General features: G+C 37.3%; 1 protein-coding gene across 2 annotated transcripts in view; it reads right to left on the reverse strand.

Moving 5' to 3' along the window:
• DHX9 (DExH-box helicase 9) overlaps positions 1 to 20,641 on the reverse strand; it is a 59,986-nt gene that overhangs the window by 5,155 nt on the left and 34,190 nt on the right. For both annotated transcript variants that reach the window (XM_026001153.2, XM_026001154.2), the window contains 16 exons: positions 20,510 to 20,599; positions 20,254 to 20,415; positions 20,030 to 20,107; positions 19,042 to 19,233; positions 13,667 to 13,808; positions 13,136 to 13,218; positions 11,485 to 11,641; positions 9,197 to 9,297; positions 6,979 to 7,192; positions 6,741 to 6,835; positions 6,367 to 6,440; positions 5,041 to 5,193; positions 2,329 to 2,489; positions 1,417 to 1,528; positions 659 to 820; positions 406 to 533 (listed from right to left, as the gene is read on the reverse strand). In XM_026001153.2, coding sequence (XP_025856938.1) covers positions 406 to 533; positions 659 to 820; positions 1,417 to 1,528; positions 2,329 to 2,489; positions 5,041 to 5,193; positions 6,367 to 6,440; positions 6,741 to 6,835; positions 6,979 to 7,192; positions 9,197 to 9,297; positions 11,485 to 11,641; positions 13,136 to 13,218; positions 13,667 to 13,808; positions 19,042 to 19,233; positions 20,030 to 20,107; positions 20,254 to 20,415; positions 20,510 to 20,599 — 2,104 coding nt within the window. The remainder of the gene's footprint in view (positions 1 to 405; positions 534 to 658; positions 821 to 1,416; positions 1,529 to 2,328; positions 2,490 to 5,040; positions 5,194 to 6,366; positions 6,441 to 6,740; positions 6,836 to 6,978; positions 7,193 to 9,196; positions 9,298 to 11,484; positions 11,642 to 13,135; positions 13,219 to 13,666; positions 13,809 to 19,041; positions 19,234 to 20,029; positions 20,108 to 20,253; positions 20,416 to 20,509; positions 20,600 to 20,641) is intronic.

Raw genomic sequence — 20,641 nt, forward strand, 5'->3', positions numbered from 1 at the left:
TCTTGCCCAACTATGTTCTCTGTCTCTCAACTATAATACAGCTATGTCCAGTTGTGTGCTTCAATTCCCAACTTTAGGAAATGATGCTCTTTTAATATAGTTGGAGAACAAAAGTTTAAAAGCTCAACTAATATAAGAAATAAACAGCTAAATTACTCTCTCTCCATCAAATATCGAAGCCTCCTTACTCTCCAGCACACTTAAAGGCACTTAAAATTTAACATGGTAAATTTCATGTCTAAACACAAATGTGGGCAGAATGATCAATCACTTCACAAAACACTATTTGAGGTTATTCAACGAGCACAGGGTCTAAAGTCTGAAGCTAAAAGACACTGCACTGTCAACGTGCACATGCTACATAAATGTCACTTTAGATAGATCCTTAGAATTTGAGAGTCATACCTTCTGGAAATCCAGAATTAATCAGAATCTCTTTGAGCTGAACTTTGGCTTCCCAGGTCATTCTTAGTGTAGCCATATTGAGTCTCTTGTGCTCACAAAAACGTATCTCTGCTTCTTCTCCACCCATTCTAAAATAGATAAGAGTCATTCTTTTTTTTTTTTTTTTTTAAGAGTCATTCTCAAAGCCCCAAAACACATTAGAAACTAAAGAGAGTTCTCACAGCTTTACAACTTTCTGCTTTCAAATGCATACCTAGCATCATCCCAAGCTTGGAAGACCGATAAAAGGGCCACATGATCAGAAAATCTGTTTCCAGCAAAATTTCGATGAATATAACCCAGTCGCTTTCCTTCACTAATGAAAGGCTCCGGAAAGCAGGTTGCAGCAGAGATGGTACAGACGGCGTCTCCCACACTGAAACAGACAGGAGAATTCAGTCTCATACTTTCTTTCCAGCAGTTCACGAGCCGTACTGTCACTGTGGGTCAGTCTTTACTGGCTATGATACTGCTTTATCAGCACCAAGACTGGCTTAACAAAGAACTTTTACAGTTGCTCCCTCCAGAAGCAGAAAGAGGAAAAAAAATGAAGGAGCCCTGATATTAATGGATGAATATTTACCATAAATTATGACCAAGTATTTTATTTTTCCTTTCCTTATTCTCTTCCCCATCTTCTCAAATCTCTTAATTAATCTTCAATATTTCCTGATAAAGTATACCTGTTTTCCTAGTTCCATTTCTCTTTTAAAGACAACCACTATGCTCCTCAGAGGAACTGCGCTTCCCTTCTGAGAACCTTGTGCTCTTTCCCCTAAAAAGCTGGGCCCTGGTACCCATCTACTGCTATCATGCATTCTCATTTCATACTTTGCTTAATATCTCAAGTATGCCACTTCTAAGAATTTAATTTTTTCTTCTGAGCCCATCCTGTTTTTTATGGTAAGGGGAATAAGATCCTGAAATTGTTTTTCTACCATTTAAGTATCAGCAATAAAACAAAGCACTTACTAGAAAATACATCCCATTATCATCATTTTGCCAAAACGAGGCTCAATGGGGAGTTTAGCCAGGATTCGTCCCAGAGGAGTCAACTCATCATTGGCATCTAACGCATCAAGTTCTGTGGGGAAATATTTCTTTATGAGCAGAAACAGTAATGAACACTCCTTTAACTGAGGCAAAGATGAAAAATTTAAGGTTAATTGAGTTTTTAATATTTGTCAAGTCAACTGCCAGCACCATGCCCATAGCCAATAATTCTCTTCACTCAAAAATAGAACAAAACCAAATTCTGGAGCACCTAATAGGAAGAAGGTACTAGAATTAGGTCCTGTAAGCTGTAAAGCTTGAATACAGCCCATGCAAACTCTATAGATAAAATAAAAACTAAAATAACAGCATAAGTACATATGCCCTAAAGTCTCATGCCATCTACAGGTAATTTTTAGAGAGAAATGAGATGCGAAGAGCCAAAGTCTAAAGTTCATATAGCAGATGAGTACTGGATTCAAAATCAGATTCCCTTGGCCAATGTTCTTAGTTTTTCCCATGATACTACACCACTTCTATGACATGATTAGAAAATACAAATAGATATTTTAACAGATATATATAAAATACTAGATAGTGAGTAATTCATATTTTAATTGTTAAATACTGGTGAAGAGTTTTGTGGGTTTTTTTTTTTCTTTTTTCTTTCTTTTTTTTTTTTTTTTACCAAAAGAAGACTCATGTTACCCCTTTCTTACCCCATGTTGCTCATTTTATAAAACTGACCACACTAAATACATAAGGTAGCACTGGAAGTCTTACCACAGCCTGCCAAAAATGTATCTTGATTCATCTGTTACATGTTAGTTGCCAGGACAAGACAAATGGCATAATTAACATGTGTTAGGTAGGTTCTGTGTTTATAGGTACCTCTAAGGGTATGCTCTGCTTCGATCACAGCATCCAAAGGTGGAGGTTCAATTGCCTTGGCCAGAAACTGGCCAATTCCTCCCAGACGCAGAAGTTTTATGCTCAAAGCAATTTCGTGTAATGGTGTTCGGAACATCTCAGGTGTCATATGGGTTTCAAGTCTAAGTGAAGAAAAGCATAAAATAACCATCCATTCTTGTATATACACGTCTGTTTAACAAAATCTTTGCAGAGAGATAATCAGGTTTATAGAGCTCTCCTTCCCTCACCCTTTTATAATTAACAAAAAATGTTTTGTATTTACCACAAAGACTCTCTGGACAAGACCCTTTTAACTGCTTGAGCAGTGGTTTACCACTTACAGCTTGATATCATTTTTGTCTGAAGAGTGAAGGAGGATGAAAAAAAGAATTCTTAATGTTTTTACCCATACCTATGACTTCAGATCTTGCCTGCTGACAAACCTGAGTTATAAACAATGGCTAAGAAGGGAGAGGGTGAGGAGACAGGCAAAAATGGGTGAAGGGGAGTGGGAGATACAGGCTTCCAGTTATTGAATGAATAAATCACAAGGGTGAAAGGTACACCCCAAAGAATATAGTCAATTATATTGTAAAAGTGTTATATGGTGACGGATGGCAATTACACTTGTGGGAAGCACAGCATAATATATAGAGTTGTTGAATCACTATGTTGTACACCTGAAACTAATGTAATATCAGTTATCAACAATACTCAAAAACAAACACCTCTCACCCCCCCATACCCCTAAATGGTAATAAGACTTTCTGTGGAGATTTGGGCTAATATTAACATTTCCCCACAATCACCTTCCCTTTCTGGTTCATAAAATTTAGTGCCACCAGAAAGTATTTTACAGATCATCTAACCCTTAAAATTTTAGTAATATGTTACTATTACAAATTAATATTAACAATGATAATAACTAACATTTACTGAGAGCTTACCATGTGCCAAGCACTGTTCTCAGTATTTTACATTATTAACTCATTTAGTTCTCAAATCTTGTGGGTTAGGTATTATCTATCTTCCTCTTTCAACTGAAGAAACAAAGTTAAGCAACTTGATCTCACTTTACAAAATGGGAAAAGAGGTCTACAAGACTGTAAATATTTAGGTTTATGTGATATAATAGGTATAAATGGTATCAAAATCCAGGTCTCAAATTTTTTTTTTTTTAAACTAGGGTCTATGCCTAGCAGGAGCTCAACATGATGGGGCTTGAACTCACAACTCTTGAGATTGAGACTTGAGCTAACATTAAAAGTTGGCTGCTTAACCAACTGAGCCATGACTCAGGGGCCCTCAGTTCTCTACATTTCTAATTCACTTCTTGGCTACTATTCACTGTTCATGATGAAAATTCATGGAACAATTTACAGATGATTCCAACACTGCTGGCAAGACACTTAAGTCAGCTTAAATAAAGTTTACATAAATGTAGATAGCAAAAAGAAAAAAAAAAAGCATACAGTGTTATCTGTTTCTTATCCTACAGAGAAAAGAACAAAAATCTTTATTATGGGTTCATGCCATTGCTAATTAGTAGGTGATTTTCACTAAGATGTTCAAGTATGGCACTTGTTTCTTCAGTTCAAAGGACAATCTAGGGCAGCCTGGGTGGCTCAGCGGTTTAGTGCTGCCTTCCGCCCAGGGCATGATCCTGGAGACCCAGGATCGAGTCCCATGTCGGGCTCCCTGCATAGAGCCTGCTTCTCCCTCTGCCTGTGTCCCTGCCTCTTTCTCGCTCTGTGATCTTAAAAAAAAAAAAAAAAAAAAAAATTCAAAGGGCAATCTAACCTTTAAAAAGTAGGTATCTTCCAAATGTTGCAGCCAGTCTCCTGAGCCAACTTCTGATGCTCAAATAAACCCACATTTACAATTTACCAGGGAGCCATTTAAGTTACCAGGACAAAAACAAGTCAAAGTTTCCTTGGTTTCTCTTCAGTGCATTATATACACATTTGGCCACCTAAATTAAATCTGTCCCGCAATTCTTTATTGTGATAAATATACACATGTAGAAAAGCCCTAACTCTATCTTATGGTTAATCAGTTAAAGCTAATGCACACACACACAGATCTTCAGAAACATATAACTATGCATCTTATTTAAATCTGGAGTTCAGGGCAGCCCGAGTGGCTCAGTGGTTTAGCGCCTGCCTTTGGCCCAGGGGGTGATCCTGGAGTCCCGGGATTAAGTCCCACATCAGGCTCCCTGCATGGAGCCTGCTTCTCCCTCTGCCTGTGTCTCTGCCTCTCTCTGTCTCTCATGAATAAATAAATAAAACATTAAAAAATAAATAAATAAATAAACCTGGAGTTCAGAGATAAGGATTTTTTTTAAATCAACAAGTCCCAACCACAAACATTCCCCAAATGGCATACAGTATTTTTTAAATGTACAATAAGTTAACCATTCCGTAAGTATCAGTAATCCTAAAGTGACCTATGTGGAGCCAAAATAATGATTTGTAGTAAGGAGGAAACAGTATCAAACATGCAAATCACTGACAATCTCATTCTTGGACAATCTTGTTTTTTAAGCCAAGTATCTATCCTCTAATATATGTAACCAAAAGCATTTATGTGCTGAGTTTATTAAGTTCATAGTTGGTAGAGTGGGGGGATATATTATATGAAGGGGTAAAAAAAAAAAATCTGTAATCTTGATTCAAGAATTAGTCTTACCTCTCAAAACGAGCTCGGCTACAGAGGTGAAAGCAGAATCCAGGCCGCACGCGGCCAGCTCGTCCTTTCCGCTGCTCAAGGTTTGTTTTGGATGCCCATACTGTAGCGTAGTTGGTCATATTGTTGTGAGCAGTGAACAGCTTCACTTTCTGCCTAAATAGGGAACAGTGGCTAATTCTAAGATTCACATGTATCACCAGTACATAACTATGGTATTTCCACTAGAGGATGGATACTTTTCAGGTAGCTATGCTGACATGAAGCCTGAGCAACAGCAGGAAGAATGGGACTGCACTCTGAGCGGTCAACCTCCTAAGAAGCAGTTACAACACGTCTGTGCCACTTACCAGCTGGACAGGTCCTAGACAAGTTACCTTTCTGTGCCTCATTTTCCTCATCTGAAAATGGCTAACATACTCTTACTGACCTCACAGGGTTTTTATTTATAAACATTAAGTGAGTTAATGAATGGAAAGCAAATAGGATTTAGCACATATATTTAAGTAATCAGTAATTACTCAAGCAAAATTTATTTCAAAATTTCGTATAACCTCCAGCATATCTATGATCTAAAAGTTAGGTGATAAACCTGAGTATGTGGCACTTCTGATGACCTCACCAACCAGTGCTCACACAGTTCTGCTGAACCCCTAAGGCAACCTCAGAATCCTTCAACGTTCCACATAGGCAGCTGGCACTAAATGACTGGAATTGGCACAGACGAGCTGCCTGCTACTCACCATTCCCTATAGTGGGCACTGGTAGATCTTTCTCAATTACCCCGGGAGGCTGAGGTACTATGTAGAAAAGACACAGGGCACAAGCTGGCCAGACAGAACAAAGTTTTGACTTTTCTGTCCTCTCGGTGTATCAATTACCATGTAATTGTGTACTTTTTATCCCTACATAATGCATCCGTGTGTATTTCCCCAGCTCATTGCATTATCGAATATGAATCCTTTTAATTCTTGAGTGAATGTCCCATAGGTGGGATATTTGCCATAAGATAAATATTGATCTTTATACACTGAACAGTATACTACTATATGGCTGTGATCAATGGAAACACCCAATGAGAAATGAGCAAATATCCACTAACAAGAGCAGTGGGAAAGCTCAAAAGTTAGTGTTAAGCTTGGTCACTTTCTATGATAGCTGATTTGTGATAAATCAACACCAAGTATTAGTAATTAGCCTATAACCAAGTATATATAGTCATAGTAATATAGACACTACAGAACACAGGATTTCAAAAAAATAGGTGTGATTTTTGAATGGAACATTCTAAAGATTTATTCTAGGCAAATAGGTTCCTTGGAAACTTACTTGCAAGAGTCAATGACATAAACAACATCATTTATGGTAATGCTAGTCTCAGCAATATTTGTGGACAAAATAACCTGTGAAGACATATTAAGAAAAATTATACCTCAGAAAATATTTTCCTCTTACGCACTTAAAAGAATCATTTGCTCATGTAACAAATGATGAGAATTCCAGGAGCATTAAAAAAAAAATTCACCCACTGCCTAATAAAAAACTTAATTATTATTAGTAAGCTCAGGAAGAGAAGACCCTTTCTTTCCCTCCTCAATTTAGATGAATTACAATTTTGAGGGAGGTAGCTCTCTGAAGGCCTCTAATACCTGCTTAATATCAATGTAACTTCTAACCCCGTAAGTGTAAATGTTTATACTTACCTTGGTAACTCCCGCTGGTACTGGGTCAAATACTTTGCGCTGTTCCTCACGAGGAATCTGAGAATGCAGAGGTAGAATCTGATACCTGTGGCTTCCTATAACAATAAGGAAAGGTTAAGGCCAAAAAATAATAGTCTATTTGAAAACTGCTCTACATTATGCACATTTTAATTCAAATATTGACACAACACTACATTTTTTCACATGCTGCCTAGGGCACAAGCAAAAATACTCATACCAAAATCTGGATTCATCTCCAAATGCTTCTGCATAGTATAAATCAAATTCCAGCCAGGCAGAAAAACCAACACAGCTCCAGGAACATTAAGGGTCTCAATGTACTTAAGTAGAGCTTCAATGAGTTCAAAAGGAGTTTCCTTTTCATTCAACTGAGCCATGCTCGTCTTTGTTTCTGGACCATATTCATCACCACAGATCAGGTTGCAATTTGCCTGCAAATAAACAGGAGGACATATTTTGAATTGTTTTAATTACTACAGCTCACGAGATGTCTCTAGATTTGTTCTTAACATTCAAATAACACCTAATGCTCTTATTAATTCTGCTGATTAGTCATATCTGGCATATAGAAGAAACAATTTCCAAAAATGTAGAACCTACTACATGTTGAGATACTGAATTTTTCTCATGACCAGTATTTCCCATAAGCAATGTCTAAAATTCAAGCACAAACTTTTAAATTTGACTCTGAAACTTCTAATGGCTTCTTCTACCAAGTCCATTTCTCTTATGACCATACTCCATTGGTTTCTCAAAAATATTCTTCTGATTAATGAACTGCTCCTATAAATCCTGCCTGTGTATCAATTAACTGCTTTATCTATACACAAAACCTGTGTAATTCCCAGGTTCATCACATACCAAATATGAAGTCCTTTAATTCTATTTTTTTTCTTTTAAAGATTTTATTTATTCATGAGAGACACAGAGAGAGAGAGAGAGAGAGAGAGAGAGAGGCAGAGACACAGGTAGAGGGAGAAGCAGGCTCCATGCAGGGAGCCTGATGTGGGACTTGATCCCAGGATTCCAGGATCATGCCCTCGGCCGAAGGCAGGCACTAAACCGCTGAGCCACCCAGGTGTCCCAAGTCCTTTAATTCTTAAATCACTGTCCTGTTGGCAGCTTCATTTGATCATCTATTTCCAAAATAATGTGGTCTGTATTTTCTAAAAAGTCTGCCTTAGGGGCAGCCCAGGTGGCTTAATGGTTTGGCGCTGTCTTTGGTCCAGGACGTGATCCTGGAGACTCGGGGTCGAGTCTCACGTCGGGCCTTCTGCGTGGAGCCTGCTTCTCCCTCTGCTTGTGTCTCTGCCTCTCTGTGTCTCTCATGAATAAATAAAATCTTTAATAGCTAAATAATAAAAACATGCCAGGTTCTTTCCTATCAAATTCTGCATTGCTGTCTCATAGTCTGTTCAAATTTCCATATACAAGATGTCTTTTTATATTATTATTGGTCCACATCTCAAAGTAAGTGTCATTTTCCTTTATGGTCTTCTTAGGAAATCCCTCATGACTCCCTGGTTTAATACTCTCCATTTGATGCCACCACTACACAGGCTCTATAACCTAGGAGGGGAACTGCTGCTTCGAAAACTTTATTGTACATATCAATCAAGTGGAGATTTTGTTAAAATGTACAGTGATACAGTAGATCTAGGGTGGAGCATAAAATTTTACTTTTCTACCAGCTTGTTAGGTACTGCGACCCATGGAAAACAAACCCTTGTAAAATTGGGAGTTATTTCTAACCACATGTGGCCTTTAAACATCTCTTTCTTCCTTCTTCTTTTGACTTTTATCTAGAGAGGATTTAACTTATAATATGAAAAAAGCTTATCACCCGACATGGACTCCTTTGGAGTAAAATATATCAATTAAAAAAAGACACGATAGGGATCCCTGGGTGGCGCAGCGGTTTGGCGCCTGCCTTTGGCCCAGGGCGCAATCCTGGAGACCCGGGATCGAATCCCACGTCGGGCTCCCGGTGCATGGAGCCTGCTTCTCCCTTTGCCTATGTCTTTGCCCCTCCCTCTCTCTCTCTCTGTGTGTGTGACTATCATAAATAAAAAAAAAAAAAAGAAAGTGGTAGGGAAAGAGTGATCTGGTTTTAAAAAAAAAAAAAAGACACGATAGTCACTTTTTAGAGAAGTTTTTTAAAAAAGATTTTACTTATTTATTCATAAGAGACATAGAGGGGCAGAGATATAGGCAGAGGGAGAAGCAGGCTTCCTGCAGGGAACCTGATGCAGGACTAGATCCCAGGACCCCGGGATCACGAGCTGAGTAAAAGGCAGATGCTCAACCACTGAGCCACCCAGGTGCCCCAAAAAAGTTTTCTATAATGCTAACTCACTGCATGTTTTTACTAAAATCATTGTTTGTGATAATATCAATTTGTCACTAATAAAAATTTTCAATGAAGATTCACTTACATCATCATCCTCACCACCATCGTCTTCTTTATCTTTCTTCTTTTTGTCCTTTGGTGGAGGAATAAAGTGGGTCATCTGAATACAGTCTTCCAAAAAATATTCTGCCAAGACAATCCAGTAGGTAAATATCATTCAAAATCAAAATTACCTTAAAACCCTTCAATCTGATTCTTCATAAATAGCAAAAAATTCCAGTCATAATAAAAAACCTTTTTTTCCAAACTCAGTGTTCCAATAACTTGGGCTTTGAAAGAAGGTGAGATATCTGTCCTACATGGTCCCCCTAAGCCAGATAAGGTACCGTCTGTATACAACACTCAATCATTTGTGGAATGTCTACAAGGTATACACTATGTATACACTGTATACACTATGCCAATACACTCCCATGGTATGGCAGTTAGGCAAGGAAAGAATGTGTATATGGTAACATACTGTAACATATGGTAACATACTGTATATGGTAACATCCTTCCTCTATCAGGATGCACAAATAAAATGGGTTCCTTTTAGTTACTACTATAAAAAAGGACATCAGCAAAGCTGGAATATCTGATCAATTTTATTCCTGTGGTTCTCTGCTGGGCCCAGAAATGTCTCATATCTATAAACAATACTCCTCTATATGCAAAGAGCCCCACGAAGTGCTACTCATCACATTATATCAAGGGTACACACAACCAATATGACTCATCACTGATGACGTTAAACTTGTTCACTTGAGGTAGTGACTGTCAAGTTACTCCAAGTTACTGCAAATAGTATATACGAGAGTATACAAACATACTCCAAGTCACTGTGAAGTTATTATTGTTTCTCTTTCCATACTTTACTCTGTGGAAGCAAATCATTAAACACAAGACACTCCAGAACAGGGAGGTAAGCCTCACTTTTCTGAGGTATGAAGGAGAATATCTACATAATTTTTTTGAAATTATTCCATATGAGAGATCTGTATTACCCGTTTATTTATTCAACCACCATATAGACTCATGGGTATTTATTTTATCCCTAGGGTTATAGTCCAGTACTGTGTTTTATTTTTGCTCAAATTATTCCAGCTCTTTCAGGTTGGCTCCTGTGTCCATCTCCATCACTGTGGTCAGCAGACAGAAATATGTGTATAAGAAATATACACATGCACTCTTACCCATGTATTCATACATATCTGTAATGATTTCTGTATCTATTCCCTGGTATTGGAACTTGGACTTCTTACTGACGTTTCCACATGTAATTGTATACCACATGGTTCATTCAAGCTTTCCCTCCTACTTACCTACAGCCTCTCAATCCAACAGTAAACCTGGCTCCCCCATCTGCCATCCACTTATTTTATCAATCTCAATATACATGTAAACAGTTTTAAAACTGTCAACCTATACCCTCATAAGATACAACTGCAGTTGGCTTTTACTGTACAGCTAGAGCTGACCTTACTTCTGAATTTCAAAAATAGCACCCCCATGTAGCCAATATTTATAATTTCATATGCACACAGCGAATTTTTTAGCTCATTTTCATGCCCTCAATTTGACTGCTAGATAGAATCTATTTTTTTAACCAAGCTATCAGAGGACTGTCCTTAAAAAATGGTGAAGGTAAAATATTTTGAAGAAAGTAAAGGAACAGGCTGCCTGGGTAGTTTAGTCACTTAAGTGTCCTATTCTTGGTTTTGGTTCAGGTCATTATCCTTGGGGGAGATCAAGCCCTCCGTCCTTAGGCTCCTAAGGCTCCACGCTAAGTGGGGAGCATACTTCTCCTAGCCCCCTGCTCTCTCTCTAAAGTAAATAAGAAGAAGAAGAAGAAAAAAAAAAGAAAGTAAAAAAGCTCAAAAATACCCTTATCAGAAATACTTATCGTGAAACACCCATCTTAATGTCATTTTAAAACATGCCTGCTCCAACTCTAAGAAAGATTCTCTTATAATTTGACTCTGGCTGCTTAAACTTTCTAGTAGTATTTCCCATAAACATCTACATGCTATTATGATTTACACTTGACAGTATGTAATTCTGAAAGTTATCTTTAGCTGTAAGGAAAAGGCAAGAAATCTATTGGATATGCCAACTCCTCAAGTAGTGAATGAAACTTGTTCTTGTTCCTGAGACTATACTCATTACTGCTGGACCAAAAAGCCTGAGAATGCTATAATGTATTTGATATTCTACTCTGGCCTGTATTTTAAATATCTTTTGAACTATGACTCCAACCTCTGGGATTAAGAAAATCCAAACACAATGAAATAAAAGTTGTTCACCTTCCCATTCCACCTCCAAACTATTTACCTTGAACAGGATAAGTTCTCCCATAAACTTCAATGATGGGGCAATTGAAGAAATATTCACAGAACATACTGGTGTCAATAGTAGCAGACATGAGAACAATGCGAACTTCAGGATAAGCCTGAACCACGTCACGCAACACTACCAAGAGGAAGTCAGTCTATTAAAATACAAATGAAAAAACTGCGTTAAGAAATTCATGCTAATCAACACCTAAGAGATTTCTTGTGTTAGGCAGACATCAGTGAAATTCAGTGAAATTCTTTGGTGGCTTGTAGAAGTATAAGATAAAGGGTTATGGTGGGATTCAATTGTATTTTTTTTTTTTTTTGGCAGTGGGGGGGATAGTATTTTTAAGAACAGCTGTAGCGTAACAGCTATGGGAATTAGAAATAAGTGCTATCTGGGTAGGAGAAGGGAAGAGAAAAAAAAATTAATGACAGCAAAGAATTCATCTCAAAATTTTCATTGAACTTTATTATCTGTACACATACATACTTTAGGAAAGAGGGAAAAGTCATGATAAGCCAAAACGCAGTTATCCGATCACCTGCAAAACTAATCTCTAAAATGCTGAAAAGGTCTTATTTCTGGACAGTGCTGTCTAGATGCTTATTTATATTTTTTACTTAAGATTTTTTAAATTGCTTTGGCACTTAAGTCCTTATCTATCTGGATATGATTTTTGTATCTGGACAGAAGGCAAGGATACAAATGCAACTATTTCCTTATGATGGCCATTTGTTTACAGCTCAATTTATTGAAGAACCTTCACCTTTCCCAATGACCCTACATGTATCACCCTCTTATACCAAAGCTCCATTCAACACACCACCTATTTCTACACTCTGAATAATTCAATGCTCAAACTGTCAATCCATGTACTATTTCAATTATTATGATTTTGAATTAAGTCCTGATATCTGTCAAGCCAAGACAATACATTCTGCTCTTCTCTAGAAACCCTGGTTATTTTTGGCCATAAATCATCTCCATACATATTCATAATCACCTTACTAAAAGTCTATGAAAAATTCTGATGGGAATTTGATTAGACCTGCATTCAAACTGGCTCAACTTGGGGAGAATTAACATCTACAGGATTGACTTATTCTTAAGTATTTGACATTCTGATTATTGCAATAGGATCTTTTGAGTGGTTTCCTAGCTGTGTTTTTTTTTTTTTTATAATACACAAAACACAACTACTGACTTTATGAAATTCTAGTTTCTTCCTAATTTGTCATGATTATCATTAATATTGGAAAAGATCAGAGCTGCAAACATCCAAAAAGACATTACTAATCATATTGAATTTATAACTTACAAAATTTATCCCAGATAAATCTCCAGTTAAAAGAAAAACTAATTATTACAATTCTATGAATGATTCAATCATCAACTGTTCAGCTGCTGAATTATGCTACCTCTCACTGTAATGATACTTAATGAGAGGACTTTATTTTCAGAATTCTGGGCTAACAAAGAAAAAAAGGTTTATCTGCTTGCTAAAAACAAGTATCCATTATCTTAGTGACTGAAGTTCCTGATTTTGATAAAAGATGTAAAAAGTGGGAAAAGGGAAAGAAAACATTGTTTTGATTTTTTTTTATTCAGAATATTAGGAGTTTGCTATAACTTTCAATTTACTTACGTTTATGTCCCTTTCGTGTATTTCATCTACAATTACGTGACTGATTCCTCGAATGCCTGCTTCTAATTTTCTTAGGAGCACACCTGGAAAAAGAAATGAGCCCACTAACTGGGGTTGCATTTCTATGTTAATTAAAGTAGGGAGGTATAAAAAAGTGCAAAGAAACAAACTTCTAGACAATTAACTATGCTTCAGTTAATATAACCCCAGCATTATTTTAGGGAAGAAACAGTAACCTGTTGTTATTATTAAAAAGGTAACAGCGTGCTCTGAAACACATTTGAAATAGAGTATTAAAAGACATAACTCTAGTAACTTAAGCAGATTTAATCTTCTCTAAGCTGCAACAATCAATGGGTAACATCATGCTCTCATCAGGAGAGAAAGTGCCAAAAGTTCTACTGAAATTAGAATTCTGAGACTGGCTCCTTGCCTTTTTATATCTTGTCACTCTGCACTGTTACCAAGTTTCTTCATAAATAATACTATATAAATCCCAAGTGAAAGAACAAAATAAAACATACTACTGACCGACAGTACAAAACATTATACTGGCATAAGGACGAGGAAGGACAGACTCAAATCGAACACTATAGCCACAGCTTTTTCCAGGTTCTTCTCCTCTCTCATAGGCAACTCGCTCAGCCACAGAAACTGCACTTATTCTCCTGGGCTGAGACAAGAAAAAAGAAAGTGATTCAAGACACAAAATTAGTTACACTTATTAGGGTTATTAAATTACTATAGTAAATCTGTCCTACTCCCAGCTTGTCAATCAACACCAACAATAGTAACGATCTTTTTTAGCAAGCTCTATAATTTATTAGAATACATCAAAACAAAAAAACTACCACTTAATTCTATGGTACAGTCTTAAAAAGTTTTTCATATTGTATATTAAAATAATTCTTACTTTTTTTTTTAATTCTTACATTTTTATAGAAAATAAACTCTTCACCATTGGCCAAAACTCTTAATATTCAGAGTAATTTTCCAGTAAACAGATTATGTATTCGGAGCTTGTTCTTTTAACTGCCTACCAAAGTAAAGGCACGTGTTTAAAAAATTATTTAACTGAGCGGTATAGGTATTAGGAAGGTTAGCTCCTTCTTTGCCATATCTACTATGGCCACCTTTCATTTAATCATTTTATTAACTCATAAAGTAACTCTTCATGCATATTTATATCAGGTGCTATAGATAGTGCTAGAGACAGAAAATTGAATGAAATCACTCTTGTTCTTGATGAGCTTACATAGCGAGGAAAATAGAGTGTTTATTACTGTTTCCAGCAATAAAGACGTCAAGCCCAAGGAGAATGTCATGTTAATGTTTTAAGTGTTGGACTTTAATTTTTCTGAAAATAAAATTTTCTAAATTATTTCACATTCTTGTAGGTATACAAACAATACTTATGTGGTGGATATGATGGCTATTATTATGTCCTAAAGGTAAAGATACAGAGGTAGATGGAGATTTATAAACACTGAATGTTAAGTTGCCTTGAATTTGATTTTGTAAAAAGTTCTTGATAACAGGTTGTACTTTAGTTCCTTGCTTAGAGAAAACTTTTCTGAGTTTCATAATTAAATACCAATGTTATTCCAGGTTAGGACATGACTTATTAGGAAATCTAAGACTAATAATAATCTTTAAAGAAAAAAAAAGTCCAAAACAAAACCTCAGTAACTTCACTAAAGCTATTAATTATCTTTAAATCAAAATAAGACATGATCTATTCATTTCCATAACCCTAATTTAAGAGTCCTTTAGGGAAGGGATTAAAAGATACCCCCTTGAACATGGTGTTGGGTTTTCTCGAGCTTATTTTTTTCGTTTTTTGCACCTTGACTTGCCAAGTTATGCTAGCTTTTACTACTGACCTGTACTCTGCACCTAACTATGAATAAGTGTTACATGAAGAATTGAGCTCTGTATGTATCCTGTAAGAGAAGAGTTTGACTATATACTTACATCAGGAAATGTAAAAATGATATTCCACAAAAGGTACAAAAATACATTGTTTTCTGGGACCTTTCAAGTTCACAGCTTTCTATAATCAGGTAAATTCTTGACCCCATTATTGTCTCCTTGCTCCATTTTGGTCTTTCCTAAAGTTTTCAACATTCCTACTAAATAGATAGCTTCTAGAAGAACTTCAAATCTATTAGGTTATTTGACTCTTCAGAGGAAGTTACTACTGGGTACTCAGGGGTTGCTTTTATCTCCTTGGGGCTACATTCAGGTCTACTATCTTTATGTTTCCAGCCTTCTAAAATAACCATGGACAGCAGATAGCCTATTCCCTAAGCAGTACTTACTACAGTTCTTAAGTATATGGCCTCCAAATACAATGGTCTTAAGAGACTCAAGAAAGGGGCACTAACTAGGTGGCTCAGTTAAGCATCTACCTTCAGCTCAGGTCATGATCTCAGGGTTCTGGAATCGAGCCCCACGTCAGGCGGGAGCCTGCCTCACTTCTCCCTCTGCAACTTCCCCTGCTTGGGGCACTCTGTCAAATAAATAAAAATCTTAAAAAAAAAAAAAAAACAGAGAGAGAGAGACTCAAGAAAGCCATCCATGGGCGAGGTTAAAAATTAACATAAGAGGTTCTAAAACCATTTTCAGAAGCACTATGGGCCACATTTCCTTGAATATGCACACAAATCAGCATCAAGATGACTATTCATCCAAACGGCTAAAGAAACAAATGACTCTGCAATCTTCCCATATTTTTGTATGCTTCTCTGACTTTTCAGCTTCTAGTATCCTTAACAGCTCTGATTTTAAAACAAAAAACCCCTTTAGCTACATACTGAAAAGAAACATTTCTTTTATTCATAAATAATTTGATGGGATTTTTCCTAAGGTGAGTATAGAGCCAAGTGCATTAAGAGTTAAAATATAGGGGCAGCCCGGGTGGCTCAGCGGTTTAGCACCGCCTTCAGCCCAGGACATGATCCCAGTTGGGCTCCCTGCATGGAGCCTGCTTCTCCCTCTGCCTACGTCTCTGCCTCTCTCTTCTCCGTGTCTTTTATGAATAAATAAATGGAATATTAAAAGAAAGTTAAAATATGTATACCATCTGACCCAAAAATTCCATGTTTGTGAATTTATTTCAATGGAATAATCAAAGGAATACATAAAGATTTAGGTGCAAGTATGTTCATCTCAGTATATATAATACCAAAATGTTAGAAACAGTCTTTAAAAATCTCCATCCTTTAAGAATAACAGCATGTGCATAAAATGGAAAATTATTTTTAAAGATTTTACTTGTCAGACAAAGAAAGAGAGAGCACACACAAGTGGGGGTAGGAGGGAGTGAAGGGAGGGCAAGCAGAGGCAGAATCAGACTACCCAGTAAGCAAGGAGCCTGATGCAGGACTCAATCCTGGACCCTGGGATCACCCTTGAGCCAAAGGCAGAGACACTCAACCACTAAGTCACCCAGGCATCCCACAGATGGAAATTTTCAAGCTTAAGTTAAGTGACCATCTATAATAAACATTCCACCCAGAGAAAAAGATGGAATAATTCTCCAAGTATCTTTCAACTTTATGATTCCATCACTTTATGAAAGAATAAAAGAGGACTAATAGAAGTGAAAGCTGTGTGTTCCTATGCAAAGGAGAATACCATTCTGTAACTCATTACTTAACATTTGTTATAGCCTATATATTAAAACCTGTGCATTTCACAGATAAAACCAGTGGAAATGACCAAATTATTTGGGAAAGGACACAACCTAGTGAAAGTTAAAAAGTGTTTATACAAAAGCCATTTTTGGCTAGATCAACTTGGCTTTGATATCTATTAGATAGCTAGTGAAAAAAACAGCTTCTCACTTCAACAGGAAATGACTTTTATTTTACTCATGACATGTGATCAACTTCTGAGTGAGAAGACAAGTTTTCAGCTCATCTGCTGAATTCTGCATCTCCTTCTATATGACTGAACTGTTTTTTGAGATGAAAAGGGTGAGTGGCAGTAAGGAAGGAGGGCAGAGCAGAGTTCAAGACTCCTCTTCTAAACAATACGCCTTCCTGAAAAATATACCTCCTATAAGACAGGTAAGCATTAAGAGCAAAGATATTAACAAAACAAACAACAAAACATTTTATTGGTCACAGTACTGGGTGCTGGAAATTTCACTATCAAGCAAAGGATTCATAGCCAGTTTTGGGAATGGGAAGGGCAAACATTTTTTTAAAGATTTTTAATTTTTTTATTCATGAGAGATACATAGAGAGAGAGAGAGAGGCAGAGACACAGGCAGAGGGAGAAGCAGGCTCCATGCAGGGAGCCTGATATGAGACTCGATCCCGGAACTCCAGGATCATGCCCTAGGCTGAATGCAGGCACTAACCCGCTGAGCTACCCAGGGATCCCCTGCAATCAAACATTTTAAGAAGAAAGTTAAGAGTCCTTTCCCAGGGGATCCCTGGGTGCTCAGCAGTTTAGCGCCTGCCTTCGGCCTAGGGCATGATCCTAGAGTCCCGGGATCAAGTCCCACGTCGGGGTTCCTGCATGGAGCCTGCTTCTTCTTCTGCCTGTGACTCTGCCTCTGTGTGTGTGTGTGTGTGTGTGTCTCTCATGAATAAATAAATAAATAAAATATTTTTTTTAAAAAAAAGAGTCCTTTCCCAGAACAATGTAGACCTATGATACTTTTTAAGCCTAAAATGCCATTGATTTAAATGCAACATCCATTCTTTCAATAATCTAGTAATTTTTTAAGTCAAAAAGCTCAATTCTTTTTTTTTTTAAAGGTTTTTAATTTATTTATTCATGAGAGACAGAGAGAGAGGCAGAGACATAGGCAAAGGGAGAAGCAGGCTCCATGCAGGGAGACTGACGTGGGACTTGATCCCAGGACGCTGGGATCACACCCTGAGCCAAAGGCAGATGCTTAACCACTGAGTCACCCAAGTGTCCCAAAAAACCCAACTCTTATATCAAACATAAGACAACAATCAAGATCTACATCAATTTCAAAAATTTTAAAAAATACGGTGTGTACATACACATAAATGCATAGGTATAAACAATTTTTGCTATTTTGAGGTTCACAACTCCTCCCCAAGTATCAGTTATGTGTCCCAGGTTAAGAGTCCCTAAGTCAAGGTCTGAGGCTGCCTACGAGGTGGTATCTGGCTTCTTTCTATACAGTGTTCTCCTTCTAAGTGCCAGAAGTACAGGGTTAGAATGGACGGGAACTGCTTCAACCCAAGGCTTGAAAGGGCTAATTAGTTCTTCCCTAAGCTCTGGGACAAACTCACAGGCATCACTTATTGCTGGTAAGGTAATACAATGTAGTAGTTGAATCCTGAAGGCAAATCGTTTGGTTTTGAATCCTAGTTCCACTACTTCCTGTGTTAATAACTTGGGCAGTTTAGTTAGTTCTTTGTGCCTTAGTTTAATGAAGGAGAAATACTAAATAAGATAATATGTATGTACATCTTAGAGTCATAATAAACTTCAAATGAGTTTAAAAAAATACCAACTGTTTCAAATAGAACCTGGCATACATAAAGCATTCAGTTAGAGTCAACCATTACCTGTTTTGTTGGCTTGCCTACTCTTGCTCTGAGTAGTAAGGTGGATCTTAAGATGGAGAGGACCAACATTTACATATTAACTTAAGGAGAAAATATTCTCAGTCTTGTCTGATTCTAGGACCAAAGATTACCTCTAGCCCAGACAAGAATGATTTACATGGTTCAGTTCATCAGTGAAGGAGATTAGAACCAGACTTCTTTTTTTAAAAAAATAATTTTAAAGAGCCTAATGTGGCTATAAAGGGGAGTTACAAAGAACTAGAAATAGCCTGGCCTCTAGGTGTTTCCACCTCTCAAACTCTATCAACACCAGACACCCCCCTTGTAAGCTGGCTCACTACTTACCTGAGTTACTACAATGTTACACTCTGCTGCTCGGTCATTCTGGATGAAGTCATCTAGAATAAACTGTGGAACCTGTGTGGTTTTACCACATCCAGTAGCACCTCGGATAATGACAACCGAATTTTGACTAATTGCTTCCAGGATTTCACTTTCAAATTTCTTCACAGGCAGCAACTCTCTCTCCTGTAAGATCTTTTTTTTTTTGGGGGGGGGGGGGAGTGAGAGAAAGAGAAGAGAGAGAAGAGAGTAAGAGAGTGAGAGAGAGAATGTGTGTGTAGGTGTGGGGCTGGGGAGAGGGCAGGGCAAGGGGAGAGAATCTTAAGTAGACTCCGTGCTGAGCACATAGCCCAACATGGGGCTCAGTCTCATGGCCCTGAGACTGTAACTTGGGCTAAAACCAAGAGTCAGGACACCCAACCAGGTAAGCCACCCAGGAACTCCCCTAAGATCTGTTTCAGAAAAGCTCCACAGCAGTCGAAGTTTTACCAACATATATACATTAGAAGCGACTGTCTTAATCCTAAGAAAAATTTCCCATCTCTATGAAAACATTCCTTCCCACTGGCTTCATACTCAAAAATACCTATTTTCATAAAACAATGTATATATTTATATCTCTAACAGAATATATGCTCCTCTTCACTGAATTTGTGAAGACTCTCTTTTGTGGCTTTGTCCACTTCCTTATTTTCCTCCTTTCTCCCTGGACATTCCATACATTCCCCTTCTTACAACATTTTAATGTTGTTTTACCTTAAAAATAGTGAAAAACACCAAAAAAACTTATCTGAATCTCCATTACATTAAGAATCCCAGGCCCTTAACTCAAAAGCAATTATCTTCAGAGGTACCTACAATTAGAAGTTTGGTAAATACCTTTGATCTACCTCCCTAGAAAGGGCAAAATGTATTTTTCACTATTCTTTTGCCCATACCTAGAAAGTTCTGAACTCTGGGGACCTTATGTCTAAATACTTCAGTGACTTACTGCTGGCAAATCATGATCCTGTTCCAGCTGGTACATTAACTCATTCTTGAGGTCCATGCTTATTTGTTCTGGAGTAGCCTATAAAATCGTAAGGCAACAGTAAAACAAAAGCACATAACAGCTTCAAATTTAAAACATTTTTAAAAATCTAGAGATCTTAATGAAATATATTCAAAAGTAAAACAAAAGAAGGAGTCTGAGCTCAAAAACAATGATGGACTTACATAAGCCAGGGGCCCCTCATCAATGTTGCTACTAGTCCAAGGATTCCAATTAGACTGTGGAGGTGACCAAGGAACCACGCCCATTTGGTTTTGTCGCTGAGATGGCTCAAAGTGAGCCAATTTGCCAAGGTTCAGTACCACAGGCATAAAAGGATCATCAGGCTATTAAAAAATAAAAAACAAAAAAAGCAATACCAGTTGCTTGTCTGACTAGGAATGTTCAATACAAAGGTGAACTAAATAATTATATGCTTACTGGGGGCACGATCTCAAGATTTAGCTCCTGAATGATGTTTTGCAGCTGATGTTCTAAGTCTTGTGAGAGATTAACTTTGTAAGGCTCCACCTACAGAAAAAGGATAGCCATAAGAATTACATAACAAACATA

Source organism: Vulpes vulpes, chromosome 13 (genome assembly GCF_048418805.1).
Source record: "Vulpes vulpes isolate BD-2025 chromosome 13, VulVul3, whole genome shotgun sequence".
NCBI lineage: Eukaryota > Metazoa > Chordata > Mammalia > Carnivora > Canidae > Vulpes > Vulpes vulpes.